This window comes from Motacilla alba, chromosome 3, assembly GCF_015832195.1.
Source record: "Motacilla alba alba isolate MOTALB_02 chromosome 3, Motacilla_alba_V1.0_pri, whole genome shotgun sequence".
Taxonomy (NCBI): Eukaryota; Metazoa; Chordata; class Aves; order Passeriformes; family Motacillidae; genus Motacilla; species Motacilla alba.
This window is the reverse complement of record NC_052018.1, coordinates 57032936-57050855: the sequence shown is the minus strand read 5'-3', so window position 1 is coordinate 57050855 and position 17920 is coordinate 57032936. Positions and strand designations below refer to the sequence as shown.

Below are 17920 nucleotides of genomic sequence, written 5' to 3'. Positions count from 1 at the left end.
CCCGCCGGGCGGAGCCTCCCCTCTCTCCTGGGAAGGGAAGGGGAAGGAAGGGAAGGGGCTGAGAAGGAATCGGCCAAGGCCGCCCCATCGATCGCCCCAGGGGGCGGCCCCACCACGCCACCGCCCGCCCGGCCCCCGCGCCGTCCTCCGGCGCCCGGCGGCGAATCCCCTGCTCGGGCTCCGCGCCCAGCCCCGCCCGGCGGCGGGCCAGGGGCGGGACCGGCGCCCACTCCGCTTTCGCTCCGGCCGCGGCCGCCGCTCCGCCCGGGCTCTCGCCGCTCCGCTCCGCTGCGCTCCCTCCGCCGCCGCTGCCGCCATGAGCGCGGATCCCGTCGTCTTCGTGTCCGCCGCCAGGACCGCCGTGGGTGAGCGGCAGCGGCGGGTGGCGGGGGCTCCCGCCGGGGCCGGGCGGCTGTCCGGGTGCTGAGCGCTCTCCCTGTGTCCCCCCCGGCAGGGTCCTTCAACGGCGGGCTGTCGTCGCTCCCCGCGCATGAGCTGGGCGCCGCCGCCATCCGGGAGGTGCTGCGCCGGGCCGGGCTGGCCCCCGAGGAGGTGTCGGAGGTGATCCTGGGCCAGGTCCTCACCGCAGGTACGGGCCCGCGGCAGCATCTCTTCGGGGTTGTCCCATGGAAACGGCTCCGGTTTCACCTTCCGGGGCGTTATGCCTTGCCATTGGGAACACGGTTCCTTAACAAAGGACTTGAGAGGCATCGTGGCTGCTTCTCCATACGCTCTGGGTGACCGAAAGGATGGGTTTTTGGGAAGGATGTTGTGGGGCATGGTTCGGGTTTTTTTTAAATCCCTGAAGTAGGTAATAGTGTATGTATGAATGTCAGTTTCTTTTCTTTGTTACAACCTCCTTCTCACCTTGATCATCTCAGCTGCTAAATTTAACACCTTAAGTAATGATAACTCTGAGACTTTTAAGAGCTAGGCCTGCATTTGGGTTTATCTGCAGGACTGACCTGTAAGATCTTGTGATGCAACTTGTTTGGAGACAAATATTTTGATTTAATGTAACTGGCAGGGAATTGTTTGTTTTGAACTTACTCCTGCTTTTTCCAGGGTAATGTTTAATCAGTAGAATCATAGGCAGCTTTGTATTTTAAACATGGAGGAAGGAAATATATCTTTTTGTCTCAAAGATGATTCAGATTCATCCATATTTTCAGTTTGCTGAATGATGTGCTCTCCTTGTCCTTTTCTTTGTGTACAAAGAGCATTGGCCTTGGGAGATGCGGATGAAGACTGTTTTCTTTGAATATAGTGCTCCTATTATCTCCGTCAAGATCACAACAAAGACTGGAAGCTTTCAGGTCCATCAGTGCATAGTTGTGCTTTTCATGTGTTTCCACATGAACTTTCAGGGAAAGTTACTGCTGGTGATGTACGGAAGATGTCAAAAGGAAACTCTTCAGAAAGTAGCAATTTAAATGATTTCTCATCCTACCCATACAACAGGCTAGGGCGGATCTGAAGTAGTGTTTCCTCTGATCTGGCATCAAAAGTGGAGTTGTACATATAAAACCATCAGTAGCAGGTATTTATTGATCAATATAAATCAGAGAGGTTATCTGTTTATAGATTACTGCTGAGCACTTTTCTACCCACCAGCTAAAAGTAGGAGCAAGCTCTAAATTTTCCTGGAAACGGGGTATTGTGCACAGTGACAAGGCGAGCGTTTGTGTTTTTAAGATCAGACAAAAGCAAAATGCTGCCTGTTCCCACAGGTGCTGGCCAGAACCCTGTGCGGCAGGCCAGTGTGGCTGCGGGAATCCCGTACTCCGTGCCTGCCTGGAGCTGCCAGATGATCTGTGGGTCAGGCTTGAAGGCGGTGTGTCTGGCTGCTCAGTCCATACTGATAGGAGACTCCAGCATCGTGGTCGCGGGGGGCATGGAGAGTATGAGCAAGGTAAAGCAAAGGGTTAGACTCGCATTGCACTGACATCCTGGGAGCAGAGAGCCCGATGTTGCAACCCTGGGTTTCCCGGCTGGCACCTGGAGGCAGATCGAAAGGGTCGCTGTGCTTGCAAATGAATTTAGACGTGCAGCAGTTGACTTCAGTAGCACACTTCTTTTAAAAAAACTACTTCATACTGTGGCTACTGAAAAGGTGCCCTGCAAACACACACTGCATTTAAAATTCCATTTTATTTCCATCTAGCCCTGTTGTGGTGAATGATTTTTGAATGATTTTTCAAGACAGGATTTTTGTCTTGCAAGAAGCCCAGAGAAGGAATAACTGAAAATGTAATTGTTTGCCAAGCAATTATACCTTGGAAAAAAAGCAAAACAGTTTTATTTCAAGGTGTTCATCCTAAGGCTGTATTCAGGAATGGGTCTGAGGTGATGATCTGATTCCTAAGAAACAGATGGTCTCTTCTGCCAGGGCTCAGCTGCCTGTGCTGAAAGTGATGTTAACATTCCCTGAGAGCAGAGTGCAATTGGGAACTACCTGGAGCAGGCTAGTAGGATGGGAGAGCTACAGTCATGTGGCCCCAGGAATGATAGATTTGGTCTGTGGAGAGGAAACAATACTTGCAGTGTGGTGGTCTGCTACCAGGGGAATGCACAGGCCAAATGGCACGCCAGCTGGCAGGCTCTGGAGGGACAGGAAGAGCGGGCAACTGGAAAGACTGCCAGGGCTTGGGATGGGTATCTCCAGCCACCAGGCATGGCTCTGTCTCTGCAGTGGTCTGTCTGAATTGTGTACTGGAGATGTACACATCTCGCTCCTTTCAAAATATGCTTTTGCAGGCTCCTCACGTCATTCACATGCGAGCTGGGGTCAAAATGGGAGAGGCTTCCTTACAGGACACTATAATCCTTGATGGCCTTACAGATGCTTTTTATCAGTACCATATGGGCATAACAGGTAAGTGATGACAGTCCATAAAATGAAATGGTCAACTGAAAGAATTCACTGACAGGAAATTTTAGAAATCTGAAGTTACAAATAACATGTTTCAAGCTGTCCTTATGTTGTAGTCATGATAAAGAAAGAAAGAAAGAAATACGTAATATTGGAAGGCATTTAAGGCATTTTCCATTTTGCTTGTAAAGCTGCTGCTTTGGGTTTTTCTTCTGTCTGAGCTAATTTCTCTGCACCTCTTCTACATGTGAGAAATTTAATTTCAGAAAAAATATAAATAAAATAATCTCTGTATGTAACTGGAGCATTCAGCAGCACAGATTTACAGTGGAGGGGAGTTACGTGAAGTGTCCTGTGGATATGTGTGGTTCTGCAGCTTCACCCTGGTTGGGATGGTCAGCCAACTGCTTTTCCAGACCCTGCAAATGAAACACAGTGACTTCAGAACTGTTCCCTTTCCTGAAGTGGCTGTAGAGAGTTCCTGTAGAGAGATCTGAGCATAGCACTTCAGAGAAGCAATAAACTACAAAAGCTGGTTTGCATTTGTATTTAATCTGATAACATCATCTGGGAGGAGGTTCCACACAGAAATTTTCACCCTCAAGTGAAAATACAGTGGAAAATCATGAGTAAACAAAATGAGGAAATTGGAATGAAAACAGTTCAACAAACTCAGCTGCTTGCTACAGCAAATGTTAATGACTACATTTGTGCATATAATTTTAATTTTACAACTTAAAATTTTGGCTTTTCCTGATGGCGGTTTGCATTTTGTTCCTGTTTCAGCTGAAAATGTGGCCAAGAAGTGGCAAGTCAGCAGAGGAGAGCAAGACCAACTTGCTGTACAGTCACAAAACAGGGCAGAGGCAGCACAGAAAGCTGGCTATTTTACAAAAGAAATTGTTCCTGTTCTTGTACCTTCTAAAAAAGGTAGGTGTGAATGGATAATGACAGCTGATATTAAGGAAAAAATCTGTTTTCTGCTATGGCTCCTGTAATCAGTGGATGCTTTCCCACTTACACAGTCTTTTTGTAAGCATGTGGCCTGTTGCTCTCTTTTTCAGCTTTTAGTGGTTATATTTTAAATAAGAGAGAAGCAATGCAAATGTGGAATATCTCAGTGTAGGTTTCTGCAAATAGTAATAGTGTTTTATTGGAAATAGAATAACAACTTGGACAAAGCACTGACTTAACACAGGCTTGGATATGGTACCAAAATCAGTGTTTTTCCTTTTCTTAACACTCCTGCTGCACCAAACTTAGAACAGTCATATTGATCTGGCAAACCTTGCCCGTACAGAGTGACAATAATTAGGTTTACCAGTTAATTATGTAGCCAGGTTACATATAATGGATATGTTTCTCTTTAGATTTGTGAAGGATATAAACAGACCTATTACAGTGCTTGAGCCAAGGTCTGCTTCTTGAGCAGGGGAATTCCCCAGCTCCTTGTGAGGTAGGTGCAAAAATTGAATTTTCCAAAAAGCAATCAAGAATCAGTTCTTCAACAATTCCATTGAACAGATAGATCCTGAAGAAAAAGTCCTGACATTAGGCTGGCTACAAACTATTTCATGATACCAGTTTAGATTATAAGATTCAATGACACTTGACTATTCTTTGTAACAAGATTACTAGAAGTATCATTTGAAATACAGCCTTCTTCTGAAAGAGAAGGTATTGGGTTAGGAACAGCAAGAACAATACTGACTTTTGCATAACTAGACAGTATTTTAGCTGCTAGTGTTTGTCTTAGAAAACTTGAGATGTCTGCCCTGCTAGAAGGAGCTGGAGGGTTACAGCCAGTTGTTAAACTGCCTTGAGTTGGCAGCTGTCTCCAGTGTAAGAATGCCTTGTTGGTTGAAAGGAATATGGTGTATATTCCCACTCAGCATGTTGTTTTCTGTCTTTCTGTTCGAGTTGTGTTTATGTGATTAGATACTCTTGTGAGCATAATGCTCTGTTTTGCAGGTCCTATAGAAGTTAAAGTAGATGAACACCCTCGACATGGGAGCAACCTGGAAACAATGGCAAAGTTAAAGCCCTGTTTCCTGACAGATGGAACTGGGACAGTAACAGCAGCTAATGCTTCAGGTTGGTCCATCCAGCTTTAATGACATGGAAAAGAACAGTAGCTTCTTGTGGCTCAAGGCAGGGGCTCTGCGAGGGGTGTGGCTGCTGTGTGTTCACTGCTCTGCAGGAAATGGCAATGTGCTTGACAATGTAGGTAGAACTCCATTTTAGATGTGGTGGAGAATTTCTTTAGAGAGTCATCTTTTGTTTCCTTGTTTTCTATGAAACAATACAAGAGTTTGGACAGTAACAACAATGTTTGATAGGCTGGAAGGAATATTTCCTTTTAAAACTAAGGGTTTCTGACATTGCAGGTTTGGACAGTGGAAAACTTAACAATTCATGTTTGAAAATGTTACTCCTCTGGGACTGCCACAAGCAGCTTTTAAACATTTTCCTGTGTCCTTCTGCTGCTCCTTCCAAAGCCTGCCTAAGAAGTCTGATGTACTTATTTTTCAGATTTTACTTTGATTCTTCCACCTGCTGCTTTCCAAATAGAATCACAAATGTGTCACATTTACAGCAATATAGTTTCAAGTGTTTGTGGCAGAGAACAGATTTAGCTGGTATGAGCAGTACCGACCTAAACCAGTAAATTATTTGTGATTTTTGTTTTGTCTAGATTGTGATTTTGTGCAAGCAGGAGAAAGTGGCACAGTAAAAGCCATAAAGTCCAACAAATACATATAAGTTGTTTGTTATTCCACAGGTTTAAATGATGGAGCTGCAGCTGTTCTTCTAATGAAGAAATCGGAAGCTGCTAGGAGAGGTCTTATGCCTTTGGCTCGGATTGTATCTTGGGCTCAGACAGGTATAGATCCATCTATTATGGGAGTAGGGCCCATTTCAGCAATAAGGAAAGCTGTAAGTAATCATTTACCTATGTATTCATGATGCTAAAACTCTTGGTTTTAATTGCTTTTTGTTTTCTGGCCATATCTTGGTTTTGCCCTGTTCTAAAGAAAACTCAGTAGGAAAAAAGTAAACTATGTGAAAAACGGACTCAAAATAGCGTAGTATATAAGATTAGGAATCCTAGTGCTACTAGGCTAGTACCTACTTGTTGGAAAAAGAAAACCCAAATGCATATGTGTATAAATGGACTTCAGAGCATTAACTAGTCAGGTTTGTGGAAACGTACCTAGATAACCTAGGAGGCTAAAGATCAAATTTCAGGCAAGTGTGCAACTAACCTAATTCAGTGATACGGTTCTGACGCTGTGTCTGGCCAGGTTAATTTTCAGATCATTGCCCTGAATATTTTTGCAGTAGTACAACACTGAGCGAAGGGCCACTGAGTGCCATCTGCATTAGCCAATGGGACGGTGCCCTTTGTGTTTCAGTTTGGCCTGCAAAAAGCTTGGAGCTTACAAATTGGATTCCTTTCAGGTGTAAACTAAACAGGAAGGTGCATTCCAATACCACTTCTAACGTGCTCAGAGCATTACTGCACCCACTGATGTGTTCAGTGTGATGTGCTCACAGTTCCCAGGACAAGGTTCTCAATGCCCCAGTGAGCAGCCCTGCTGGTACCACACTGCTTGCTAATACATCCATAACCCATAGCAGCCCCAGCTGATTATTTGTTAAAGCTTAGTTGTGAAAGTGAGCATGAAAGAGCTAAGAACAGATTTGCTTTAATGTTCCTTATTTTTTTTAATACTGTGTAGAAGCCTTATTTTGTTCACCTCTGAAATGTCCTGGCGATGTGGAGGTCTGACCTGAACTCACCCAAGCTCTGTGGCTTTTGACAAGAAAATCAGAACTATAATGCTAAAGCTTTTTCTTACTAGATATCAAACTGTTCTTTTAAATGAAGGGTGCAGTAACTGCATCTACAATACAGTTTTAGTATAAACTGTGAGACAGACAAGCTGTACCTATAGCTGTATACATACTATGAAAAAGGGCACACTACTTCATAGGGCATGGTCCTAATAACACCAAGGTTGTGGCTTCAATCCCTTTATGGGCCATTTATTTAAGAGTTGGATTTGATGATCCTCACGGGTCCCTTCCAAGTCAGTTTATTCAGTGATTCTGTGACTAAACTTTGTAATGTGTGTTACCAGATGTTCAGACCCTCCATGTATTATGTTTACACTTCAGAATTTTAGAGTAGCATATTACAGCAAGAGAATGACTATGTTATACATTAGGTGTTACAATAACATTGTGTACCTTAAGCTTTTCCCACAAGAACGGGATACTCCATACTGTCTATTTTATCTATAGAAAATGGCTCTCCTCCTTGACTATAGCCTCAGAGGTGCACCAGTCTGGCTAGCCTAGGTTGTGAAACATCAATGGTGATGATTCTGCTGATCAAGTATTGCTGTTAGAAACAAAGTGAGTGGAAGTAAAAATGTACACATGTGAAACATGCCTAAGCCTGTACGAGAGTAGGTAATTGCATCACAAGCTTCTCAAGTGAAAACATGAGCCAAACCATCTTCAAAAATAGTCACCTGTGAAAAGCTTAATGTGCAGGCTTTATATGTAAAGGCAGGAGAGACTGGACAAATCAGATGTGGCACTGATCACTAATGGTTGACACCTCACTATCTCCTGTGTAAAATTCTCTGTTAATAGAGACTCCCTAATGGAGTCAGACTATGTCCTAAAAAAATTGCTTTTAATCTGTTAAAGCCTGCTTCTGAATGCAGTGCTTGTTGTAGTAAGGGCACCGGGTACAGTTTGATTCTCACAATTGCACCATCATTGCTACAACGTGTAAAATTAGTCAAGATTTTTATGAGCAGCCAGCATTATTACAGCTCATTGTACTGACTTGTCTGACACTGAAGCCTGTAGTCTTCAAGAATTGTCATCAACACAGGCTGTAAAAAATTGTTTTCCTTCAACTTTTCTGAAGTGGTAGCTTCAAGTCACGCAATTTACATCTTATGGAAAGCTTCCTCTGGTGCTAAGGAAGAGCTGAAAGATAATAAGGTCTTATTTGCACTGATTTTTCAGATTGACAAAGCTGGCTGGACTCTGGAACAAGTTGACCTGTTTGAAATTAATGAAGCCTTTGCGTCACTATCTGTTGCAATAGCAAAAGAACTGAAAGTAAATCCAGAAAAGGTAATGATTTGTAGGCTGGCATTAGCTTACCTCCTGTAATTCAAACTTGTCCCACTCTGTGCATGTGGCTTGTAAGGATAAGCACAGATCTCTTGCAATCCCTTTGGTGTAAGCAGATAGGGTGGGAGCCCCAGCAGGCATTTCCTCACACAGCTCTGTCCACTAGTTTTGCTAGCAGACACACCTTCCCAGCTGAACAAGTTTCAGTGTTGGTGTAGCGGATTTTAATGCAAATCTAGCCAACTGCTCAAGCATACCAAATTCAGAATCTGAAATTGCTGCTGCAAATGTATTTGTCACAGTATTATTTCAGTGATGGCTAAAAGCACGGGTACTATTCTCCCCTCCCTAAATTCACTTCATATCTTCAGAGTAAAGATTGCACCTTAGCAGAAGAAATATTACCAGCTATTGCACTCATATGCACTTTCTTGCATGAAGTGACGTTTGGGGTTTCAAGCTCACAAATTAAGGGCTAGATCACAGTGAAGTCATTTATGTTGGAAATCAGCTAAGCCAGTTAAATGTTCTTGACTGTCTGTGTTGGTTTTTTTTTTTTCTTTCAGATCAATATGCAAGGTGGAGCTATTGCTCTTGGCCACCCTCTGGGAGCCTCTGGTTGTCGCATCCTTGTAACACTACTGTATGCACTGGAACGAACTGGTGGAAAACGTGGTGTTGCTGCTCTCTGTATAGGAGGAGGAATGGGAATAGCCATGTGTGTTGAGAGATAAATGTCTGGGAATGAATGAACAGCTAGTGTGAACTAGCTTTGAAACATTTTACTAATAAACTTCTAATAACATTTTAACAGCTCACATTTTGTTTGTTTTGCCTAAAGGTTACTAAGCTTACACCATTACTTTTTAACATTCAAGCAGTGACTTGACAAAGAGGTCAGTGGTTACTGCAGGCACACTCGTCGTTAAGACACTCTAGAGCCTAAATTCTCACTGCAAGGACCAAGCTTGCTTTCAAAAATTAAGTTTGTTCACAAGAAAATAGCAGCAACATTCAACCACTTGTTTTATTAACATTTTAGTTATAAGAGTGGGAAGTGTAAGTGAAACAAACATAAATAAAGCCTAAGTTATTCTTCAAGTGCTCCAGACTGAACTGCATCCTCATAGCACCCTCCTCTCTCTTCTTTAGTTTCAGGGTGCAGTTTAATAAGATCATCAATTCGAAGAATTGTAATTGCAGCTTCTGTTGCAAACTTGAGGCTCTTAGTTTTGACCATGGTTGGTTCAAAGACACCAGCTTGCTTGTTATCACGAGGTTTTCCATTGATCAAGTCAAGACCAATCCTGCAAAGGAGGAATGCTGTCAGACGGAGTGGGAGAACAGCTACTAGTTCATTACAGCAATACATACACACGACTGAAGGGCAGGGGCAAAGGAGCTCACTGATAACACACTTTTTTTTTTTTTTTTTTACTATGCAAATCATGGTTCAGTAAACTGGGAGAACAATTTTCCATCTCAGTCACCAACCCACATCACTTTTACCAGCCTTCTATCAGACAGATACTTGCCATTTCAGATTTTTGCGATCTGGGTTAACTTGAGCCTCATTGTGGAATGCTCTCAACTTTGCAACAAGATCTGTGGCATCCTGAGCAGCATTTACTGCCAATGTATTTGGAATTACTAAGAGGGATCTTGCAAATTCTGCTATTGCAAGTTGTTCACGTGATCCCTAGAAAGAGGAAAGAAGTTTTTAAACCGATAGCTACAAGAGAGGAAAAAATACAGGCAAATACAGGCACAATCAAGAACAGCACTAATAGGTAGGGGCTTTCGCATGCAAAACTTGTGTTTGGGTCAAAAAAAACATAGAATCTAATTATGAGAAAAAGAATTAACTCATCCTCCATTTTAAAGAACCATCTTAGATTCTATAAGATGATTATGTTTTCATGAACTACATAAATGACTTCTAGTAGATGAAAATAAACGCTTGGAGATTCACAGTGCAAGTCTAACACATATGCACCACTGCTGCTTTCTGCAAGACTTACCATGCTGGTTGCATAATTTTCAAGATATATTGAAAGTGCTGCCTCTACAGCACCACCACCTGGGACAACAGACTTGGATTCCAAAACCCTTTTGACAACGCAGAGAGCATCATGTATAGATCGTTCCATTTCATCACACATGAAGTCATTGGCTCCTCGTAAGATAATTGATGCTGAAGTACGAGCCTTTGTACTAGGAAGAAAAGGAATCAGAAGTCAGCTGTGTTGGACGGAACCTAGATTAAAATTCATATTAGTAACTTCTTTCTTCTAAAGCCAAGTTCAGTTGAGCCTCATTATTTCAACATTTAAAAGAAAATCTTAACATTGTTATGTCCCCTTGCAGGATACATACATTGTAACTTGTCACCATTTTAATTTCTAACATGCATGCATCTAGTTTGAATTGCAATCTTTTAAAGAAAGCTACCTGTCAAAGTGAGATGACAAGATGTTTCCCCATCAAAGAGGGGAAAGTGTACTTAGATAGTAAGAAATATCCCTTTTGCACAGCCCTCAAGTAAGTTAATGACTGCCAATGTTACAGAAAAGGCTGTCACATGTAGCTAACACACAAGTGCCATGGGCAGAGCATGTCATTCACCCCCAAATGACACCACAGGAACATGAACACCCAGAAGGGATATTGTATCAGTGGAAAAGTTATTATCCAAAGTATGTTCTTGTTAAATGAACTGATATTTGAGTCTTCAGGTACCAGACAGCAGTGACAGCAGCACAAGTGAACACTCTTTCACTACAAATGGAAAGATTTAGCTCACGCCTCTTTATTCAGATGAAATTACTCAGATGGTACCTATTTCCCTTTACCATCTCTAAAGGGAAGCCAGTTTAGAAACACTTATTTATAAATAAAAATGTAAGTAAAAACTGCCTAGCAATCTGATTGTCTCATATACTGTAGTTCACAAAATGTATGCAGCTCCAGCAAGAGACTAAATACTGATACTTTCACCTCTAATTTGCACTGGATTTCTGTATAACTATTTTCCCATGCGTGTAACTATTCCAACCACTCAGCATAAAGTAAATAAATAGAATTTTACCTCAAACTTAGTAGAGAACATATACAAAACAGTATTTTTAAAGGGATTCTTACTTCTTGATTAAAATCAGCTCATCATCACAGATTCTCTCTTGAATCACTTCCTCTGCCTGTCCCAGCATTAATGCCTCAAAACTCTCCTCACCTTCAAGGTTTGCAAGGGTTGAACATATGGTTGCTTTAACAAACAAACAAAAAAGTGAAGTTAACATTCAATTCCTGCACATCATCCTTTGCCCACTTCCCAGAATAGGTGTACAGAAAGAAAAGCAGAAATAATAGCTGTGTTGAATAGATTTTTCTTAAACAACACTTCTAGTTCTCAGGCAGCAATTCAGTATTTCTAACTGATAAACTGCTCCTTTTGTTCAACTTTTACAGCACTTCTTTTTTCACAGCCAGTACAAGTTCTCTTGCTTTACCACAATGAAAAGGTCTTCTTCCAAATTTAAGAACTGACAGATAAAAATATGTACAGGACCAGATTTTTTAAAAAAGTATGATTTAGTGATTTAGGAGTTCTTTATTCATCTTGAACTATCTAAACAATGTACTTAACTGTCTAAACAGAGGCTTATGAATGCATGCATAATAAAGACTTCTAAATAAACACAGATTATAGCTCCTACTTCCACAAGAGGCCAGTCTTCACAGTGCAAGGCAGCTTCTTCTCCTCCCACTGTAAATCTTCAACAATCAAGTCTTAAAATACTACTACTTTGACACAGGTCACTTAAAAGCAACAGTAAAGCTAAAAAGAAGTGGCTCAGCTTTACTTATCTGACCTTGAATGTTACAAAGTTGTATTTTAAAAATGAGTTAAGAAATACCTTTACAACAGCTTCTGTTTTGAAGAATAAATTTATAAACCAGTTATTCTTATATAGACATACCTCCTGATGCCTTAGCAATCCGCTTAAGGTCCTTTTTTACAACTCTTCTTACTGCCATTGCTCCAGCATCAACGAAGTATTTCAGACACATATCATCAATACCTCCAGTGGTGAGAATCACATTGGCACCAGTGGCCAGAATCTTCTGGATTCTTTCTTTGGTAATATCTGACTCTCTGCAAAATTAATGTCAAAGTTATAAAAAGGTATTTAAAAATATGCCATCACATCTTGTCATCCAACTTCCTGAAACCTTAATGCAGAGGTCTGCAAGAATGGACCACTGCACAAACATACTTGCGTTTCTTGAAAACTGACTTAATACTAGTTCTGCCACCAGAAGTGAAGGTGTCTTCCATTACTATTTGGCATTGGTGGGAAATATTAACATTCAAAACATTTTTTACCTCTTGCACTCAGCCAAAATTAGATTGAGCCACCTCAAAAGAAGAACCAAATCAAGCCTGTGAAACCCCACTGCCTCCGTTATTCAAGCTTCCACACACCTCTGCCTTATCTGGTCCAGCTTCTCAGGGTCTGAGATAACAACCTGAACACCAAGCTTCATTTTTGCTTTCTGCAGGCTGAAGTCAAGGCATGCAATCTTTGCATTAACTATTCTCTTGGTCATACCTAATGAGGAAAAATAAGCAAGAAGGATTTCGTCAAGTCGATTTAAGAGAACATCAAATCAGCATCAGAGATTAAAATTAGTGTTACGTTCACATTTCAGATTCCTACTGTTTGCTTCTCCACCTTCAGTTCTGCCCTACTGCAGAAAAACGCCAATTGAGACTTTCCTGTGTTACCTTTTTACATACCCTGTCCCCAAAATGTGAGTGACCATGACAATCTGACCTATTGGTCTCACATCCTATAAGTCACCTAATCACAGCACAGCTATGCTAAATGGAACAGTTCCCCACAAACCTGGCAGTGGCCCCCCACAAGGGAAGCGCTGAAATTCCACCAGACCACAATGCTACCTTGCTGACGCTGATCCAGGGAAACTACAGCAACTCATCAACACTTTGTGGATCACTGCTAGCTGGCAGGCTCTAGTCTAAGAAACACTGGTGAAGTGCAGTATTTTGAGTTCTTGTTTAATTGTTCTGGAACTGAAAACCCACATGATTTGCCATGAACACAGCCAGTAAGGAAAGCAATGCAGAAAGACAAAGAGGACTGAGGTGCCACGAAGATTTCTGAAGCACAGGCTGTTCTTACCCTGAGAGCCCACCACGCAGTTCAGAGCGTAACCGTTCACGAGAATGCTCTCCTTCTGGCTGCGGCCGTGGGCCTTCAAAACATTAACCGAGTTGATGGGGTACCGAGCCTGACCCTTCTGGTCCGTGTATTTAACTGCCAGTGCAGCATCCACCACCATGTTAGCAAAGAAATCACCATCACTGAGAGGCTGTCAAGGTTAAAACTAAAGAAGGAAACTAGTATTATGCTTAAGGGGGGAAAAAAAACCCCAACAAACCAAACCATGAACAGAAATAACTGAGAGTGCCTAAACTAAGTTTCCAGAAAAGAGCTTCAGAAAGTGCTAAGTGTTAAGTGCTAGCTCTCCTTACCACTGTCCTAAAGGGAAGAATCATTCTAAAAGCTGAAACACTGGTAGGAAATTAAGACAGACTAGTATGAAAACTGCGTTTTACGTACCTTTTGTTGCTAAAGAAAAATACATATCCTATGGTCAGTCTGCACAAAAACTAAAAATGCAGGTTTTTCTGTGCCCATGCTGAATTTTAATTCAACTTTCTTTCCTCTGACTCACACCCAGGTACTTCTGTAACACATTTTTCTATTCACGCAACTCTTTATCCAGTCTCCCTAACAAGCAAAGCAATTGTGAGGAAACAATAACCTTTAAAAGCTATCATGATGTGCCAACCCAGATTTAAATAAATTTAAAGTTTGAACATGCTTTCCCATGCCAGGTCATAATACCTGTAAAATGTAAATGTAAATTGTAAATGTAAAATGTTATAAACACAACAGTTTCAATACTGTGTCATGTTTATAAAAACTGCTGCCAAGGATACTCTAGCCTAGCTACTGAAGCTCTCTAATCAACCACTCCCACTTCACTCACTTGATCAATTTAAAGGATACACTCCTATGATTTTCGAGGACATTGATGTTTTAGCAGCATTAATGAGGCACTCCCTGCCCAACTCATCTGTGTTAATAACAAGATTTTCATTGATGTAGCGAACAGCTTCCCTGTAAAATAAAGACAAATAGACTAGTAAAGAACCACCTCCACAAAAAGACAAGAACTTACATGTTTTCAGCTCTTCTAAATGTTACCTCAAAGAACAAAGGGATAAAATCAATTACTCTCCAAGGACAGTAACGTGGCTGTCATCTCTTTACGTGATTTCAGAAATACAATTTAAAAAAAATAAAACCCACAAGAAAATCCAACCCAAACCAACCAAAACCCCAGCACCCTTGCAACAAACCACCATATTCCACTTGGCACCAACAAGTCTGTATTAATGCAGTCACAAAATGCTGAAATTCAACTGTATCAGTTTCTTACTTGCAGGCAAGTCTGTATCCACCGATAATGGAGGTAGGATGAATTTTCTGTTTCACCAGCTCATCTGCATTTTTGAGAAGTTCTGCAGCAATAATTACCTGTTTGAAATACAAACACTAAATATGTGCATTCCACATAAGCAAAGTAACTACCTTGTGCAACGCAGAACTAAAACCAGTTTCTGATGTGAGGTGAGAGCTACCTAATTCCAACCCCCACCAAGGTATCTAAAGTCTCAGGCAAGGTTTCAACACTCAGTATCCCTGTTCATACTTCACTTCCTGCAATTGTTGAACATTAAAAACCTAAATTCAGCCTCTATGACAAACCTTCAAGATAGGAAAAATCAATAACGAAACAGAAGTGAGGAAATTCCCTTCTGGAGCACCACTTTGAATATGGAAGCTAGCATCTATGGAAAACACCAAATCTAAACCTGACTTTTGATGTATCTGCCTGTAAAACTTGGTACATACCACTGAGGTGGTCCCATCACCAACTTCTTTGTCCTGTAGGTCTGCCAACTCACAAAGGACTTTTGCAGCAGGATGTTCCACTTCCAGCAGTTTCAGAATGGTCGCACCATCATTAGTAATGGTCACGTCCTAATTGTCAGAAATCAAATGTGCATATTTCTATTGCACTTCCACTGTTGCATTTCATAATGTTCATATGGAAATAAATTCATTATTCTTTGCAATTGTCCATAAATTAGATATTTACAACAAAACTTTCCTGCTTCTTTTTAACATGGACTCCCATTCTAGCAACAGAAATGTTACCAGTGCAGAATCTGCACTCTCTTTTGATTAGAAAAGCCTTTATGGTACAGAAACTCACAAAACATTTTACAAATACTGGATAAGTAGTCATGCAATGACTTCCCTCCAAAACAGTATTTTATTACATCAGCCTAGAAAATGACAAGCTTTCTTCAATTGCTTGAAATATTTTAAAATACAAAATACTGCTTAAAAGTTTGTTATTAATTACTTCAATTTTTTTTGGTAATTTCTCCTTATGTGGAGACCAGGATATACAAGTCAGCACCTGTTAAACCTGACTTAAATGGTGAAACTCACTTCTTGCAATCTGATCCATATTTTAAGTGGTTACAAGGACTTACCTACAGAAATTAAGTACCTGTAACACATACATTACCACCACAACAGATGAAACTAAAACGATGTAACACACATTACACTATACTCAATTTTACCACAATTCTCCTACCCCTCTCAGGAAAAAAAAGGCACATGCACACTAGGCCTATGAAGCACACTAAGTGGAAGCACTTTTACACAAGAATACAAGCCCTCCTGACACTTCTTAAAGTAAAATTACTTACCCCAATATCATCCACCAACATCTTATCCAGACCAACTGGCCCAAGAGAACTCTTCACAATATTGGCAATAGCAGATGCAGCAGTAACTGAACACACGAAAGAAGTATGAAATAAAAAGTTTTATTTTCCCTGCTTTAGGATGATTTTCACATTTGCAAGGAACAGTGCCAAGAACCAACAGATCAGGAAGTTGACAACAAGTGATCTAATCTAGCATTACATTTCAACCTATCTAGCCTGAAGCTTTACCTTACTTTGCTAGGCTTGCTGCTACTAAAAAAATACCATCTGCACCAAAGCCCACTCTTCCCTCCCAGCTGGTTTAGCTAGCTAAGCTGACTGACCAGAAAAAGAATGCTCTCTCTGCTGTCTCGGTAAGATGGAGGACAGGACTGAGGTCAGAGGAGCAGTGGTGTTAGATTAGGAGGGGTTGGTAGCACTGCTGCTTTTGACTGCAGCGAGCTGTGCCACAAGACTTCACTCTCACTTAGTCCTCGGTTCTGGGCAGACAGAGAACAGCGGCATCACCACACATCAATTAGTACAACACCTATATCAGGCCTGTGACTGAAACAAAACATCTACTTCTGCAATTAAGTCACCGAAAAGTGACTTTTGAATCACTACTATAACAACACAAAGCCTCTAAAACACTGACTCATATAAAGGTTGTTCTGCCATCTTCATATAGGAAAAAGATACAATCAACCTTTTCCTTCAGACCATGGCAAGTTTTTCTCTATCCCACAAGCATAGCCACTTAATCTCGAAATTGAAAAAGTGGTAGTTAAATGGGAACAGTTATAACTCAGACACCTTCAAACAACACAACAATTTATTTTGCTTACGAGGATTAATGTCAGCTCTCTAGAAGAAATAACGTTGTACCAAAGGTGCCATTATCACGCGGAATTTCACTCGTGAATTAAAGTAAGGCTCGTAAATTTGAAGTAGTTGCTCAAAGTACATCAGAGCTACAGGAAAGAATCTCAGTTTGATCGGGAAGCAAGTTTTGGCTTCCTCCTTTGTCTTTTGTCTACTGAGAATCTGAGATCGGTCTCGGAATTTGCAGCCTTCCCCCCGCCCAGGACTTAGGGTTCAATAACGTGTTTGAGAAGCACAGTTACAGACACGCATTCCGAGGGTGGTCCCCACTTTCCAAAGCAGGTTATTCCCTGTGCTGGGCGGCAGGGACCTTCCCCAGCTGCCCCTGGCCCTGCAGAATTCCCCGCAGGCCTTGCAGGCTCAGGCCCTACGCGGCGGGACGGGGCAGAGCGACCTGCGCGCAGCAGCAGCAGCAGGAGCCGCCCTGGCCCGGCGTTTGCTGCTCCCACGGGACGGAGGGAGGGGGACGCGGGGTCGCGTCGCCACTCAGACTCCTGGAAGCGGCGCGGGATGGCGTGCGCTCCTCTTCCGCCTGCCTCGCTCCCTCCATCCTCCCTTTATTCCCTCCCTGCAGGCAGCAGCGGCCCGGGACGGAAGGAATCTGCCGAGAGGAGCGGCAGTTCCCGGGCAGACCGGGGCGGGTGAGCACATGGCAGAGGTGACCATGGCCGCGCCATGTTCGCTCTTCGCTGCCCCTCCCTTCCCCCCCCGCTCGGGGCGCGCCGCCGTTACCGTTTTGCGTGCGGACCGTGTCACCGCTGGTCCGCTCGCCGAACACGGCCAGAGGCCCCTCCATCGTCGACATCTTCCCGCCCGGGCGCGGCGCCACACGCACAGGGAAGGGCCGGGAGAGCGCGGAGAGGCGGGATGGCCGGGCGGCGCGAGGCACGCTGGGAACGCGCCCCGCTGCGCGAGGGGGCGGTGGGGCGGGGCACGCCCCGTGGGGGGCGGGGCCGCATCCCGAGCCTGCCCAATCCCGGGGCGCGGCGCCGCCCGGCCTCGAGCCGCGATTGGCGGGCGCCGCTGAACAAAGGCGCCGCGAGACGGGGCGCGGCTGAGGGCGCTTCCACGAGCTTCTAGAAAGTGTCGGGGGCTGTGGCGCGCAGGCGCGTGGAGTGCCG

The 17920-nt window shown here is 42.9% G+C and overlaps 2 protein-coding genes and 1 non-coding gene across 3 annotated transcripts; 1 reads left to right on the top strand and 2 right to left on the bottom strand.

Moving 5' to 3' along the window:
- The first annotated feature begins 204 nt into the window (after positions 1 to 204).
- Positions 205 to 8853, top strand: ACAT2 (acetyl-CoA acetyltransferase 2). Its single transcript, XM_038132546.1, has 9 exons — positions 205 to 365; positions 455 to 589; positions 1731 to 1912; positions 2758 to 2875; positions 3659 to 3802; positions 4844 to 4966; positions 5655 to 5809; positions 7922 to 8032; positions 8599 to 8853. Exons 1-9 carry the CDS (start codon positions 317 to 319, stop codon positions 8764 to 8766), a joined length of 1185 nt encoding a protein of 394 aa, XP_037988474.1. The 5' UTR covers positions 205 to 316; the 3' UTR covers positions 8767 to 8853.
- Positions 8854 to 9034: 181 nt separating this feature from the next.
- TCP1 (t-complex 1) lies at positions 9035 to 17720 on the bottom strand. The gene is made up of 12 exons (XM_038132545.1): positions 17532 to 17720; positions 15915 to 16000; positions 15043 to 15171; positions 14567 to 14664; positions 14134 to 14244; positions 13240 to 13421; positions 12519 to 12645; positions 12013 to 12188; positions 11174 to 11297; positions 10054 to 10246; positions 9568 to 9731; positions 9035 to 9339 (listed from the first exon to the last, which is right to left on the bottom strand). Exons 1-12 carry the CDS (start codon positions 17602 to 17604, stop codon positions 9123 to 9125), a joined length of 1680 nt encoding a protein of 559 aa, XP_037988473.1. The 5' UTR covers positions 17605 to 17720; the 3' UTR covers positions 9035 to 9122.
- Positions 16578 to 16713, bottom strand: LOC119699976. The gene has a single exon (XR_005256623.1). It is a non-coding gene; the product is annotated as a small nucleolar RNA SNORA29 (small nucleolar RNA).
- Positions 17721 to 17920: the final 200 nt, after the last annotated feature.

Coding starts and splice junctions, on each gene's coding strand:
- TCP1 (XM_038132545.1), bottom strand. CDS start 17,604: ATGTCGACGATGGAGGGGCCTCTGGCCGTGTTCGGCGAGCGGACCAGC. Junction 15,172..15,914: donor TGTTGGTGGATGATATTGGG/GTAAGTAATTTT, acceptor TCTGACAATTAG/GACGTGACCATTACTAATGA. Junction 10,247..11,173: donor GAGCTGATTTTAATCAAGAA/GTAAGAATCCCT, acceptor TTTTCTTCCTAG/TACAAAGGCTCGTACTTCAG.
- ACAT2 (XM_038132546.1), top strand. CDS start 317: ATGAGCGCGGATCCCGTCGTCTTCGTGTCCGCCGCCAGGACCGCCGTG. Junction 590..1,730: donor GGGCCAGGTCCTCACCGCAG/GTACGGGCCCGC, acceptor CTGTTCCCACAG/GTGCTGGCCAGAACCCTGTG. Junction 1,913..2,757: donor GCATGGAGAGTATGAGCAAG/GTAAAGCAAAGG, acceptor ATGCTTTTGCAG/GCTCCTCACGTCATTCACAT.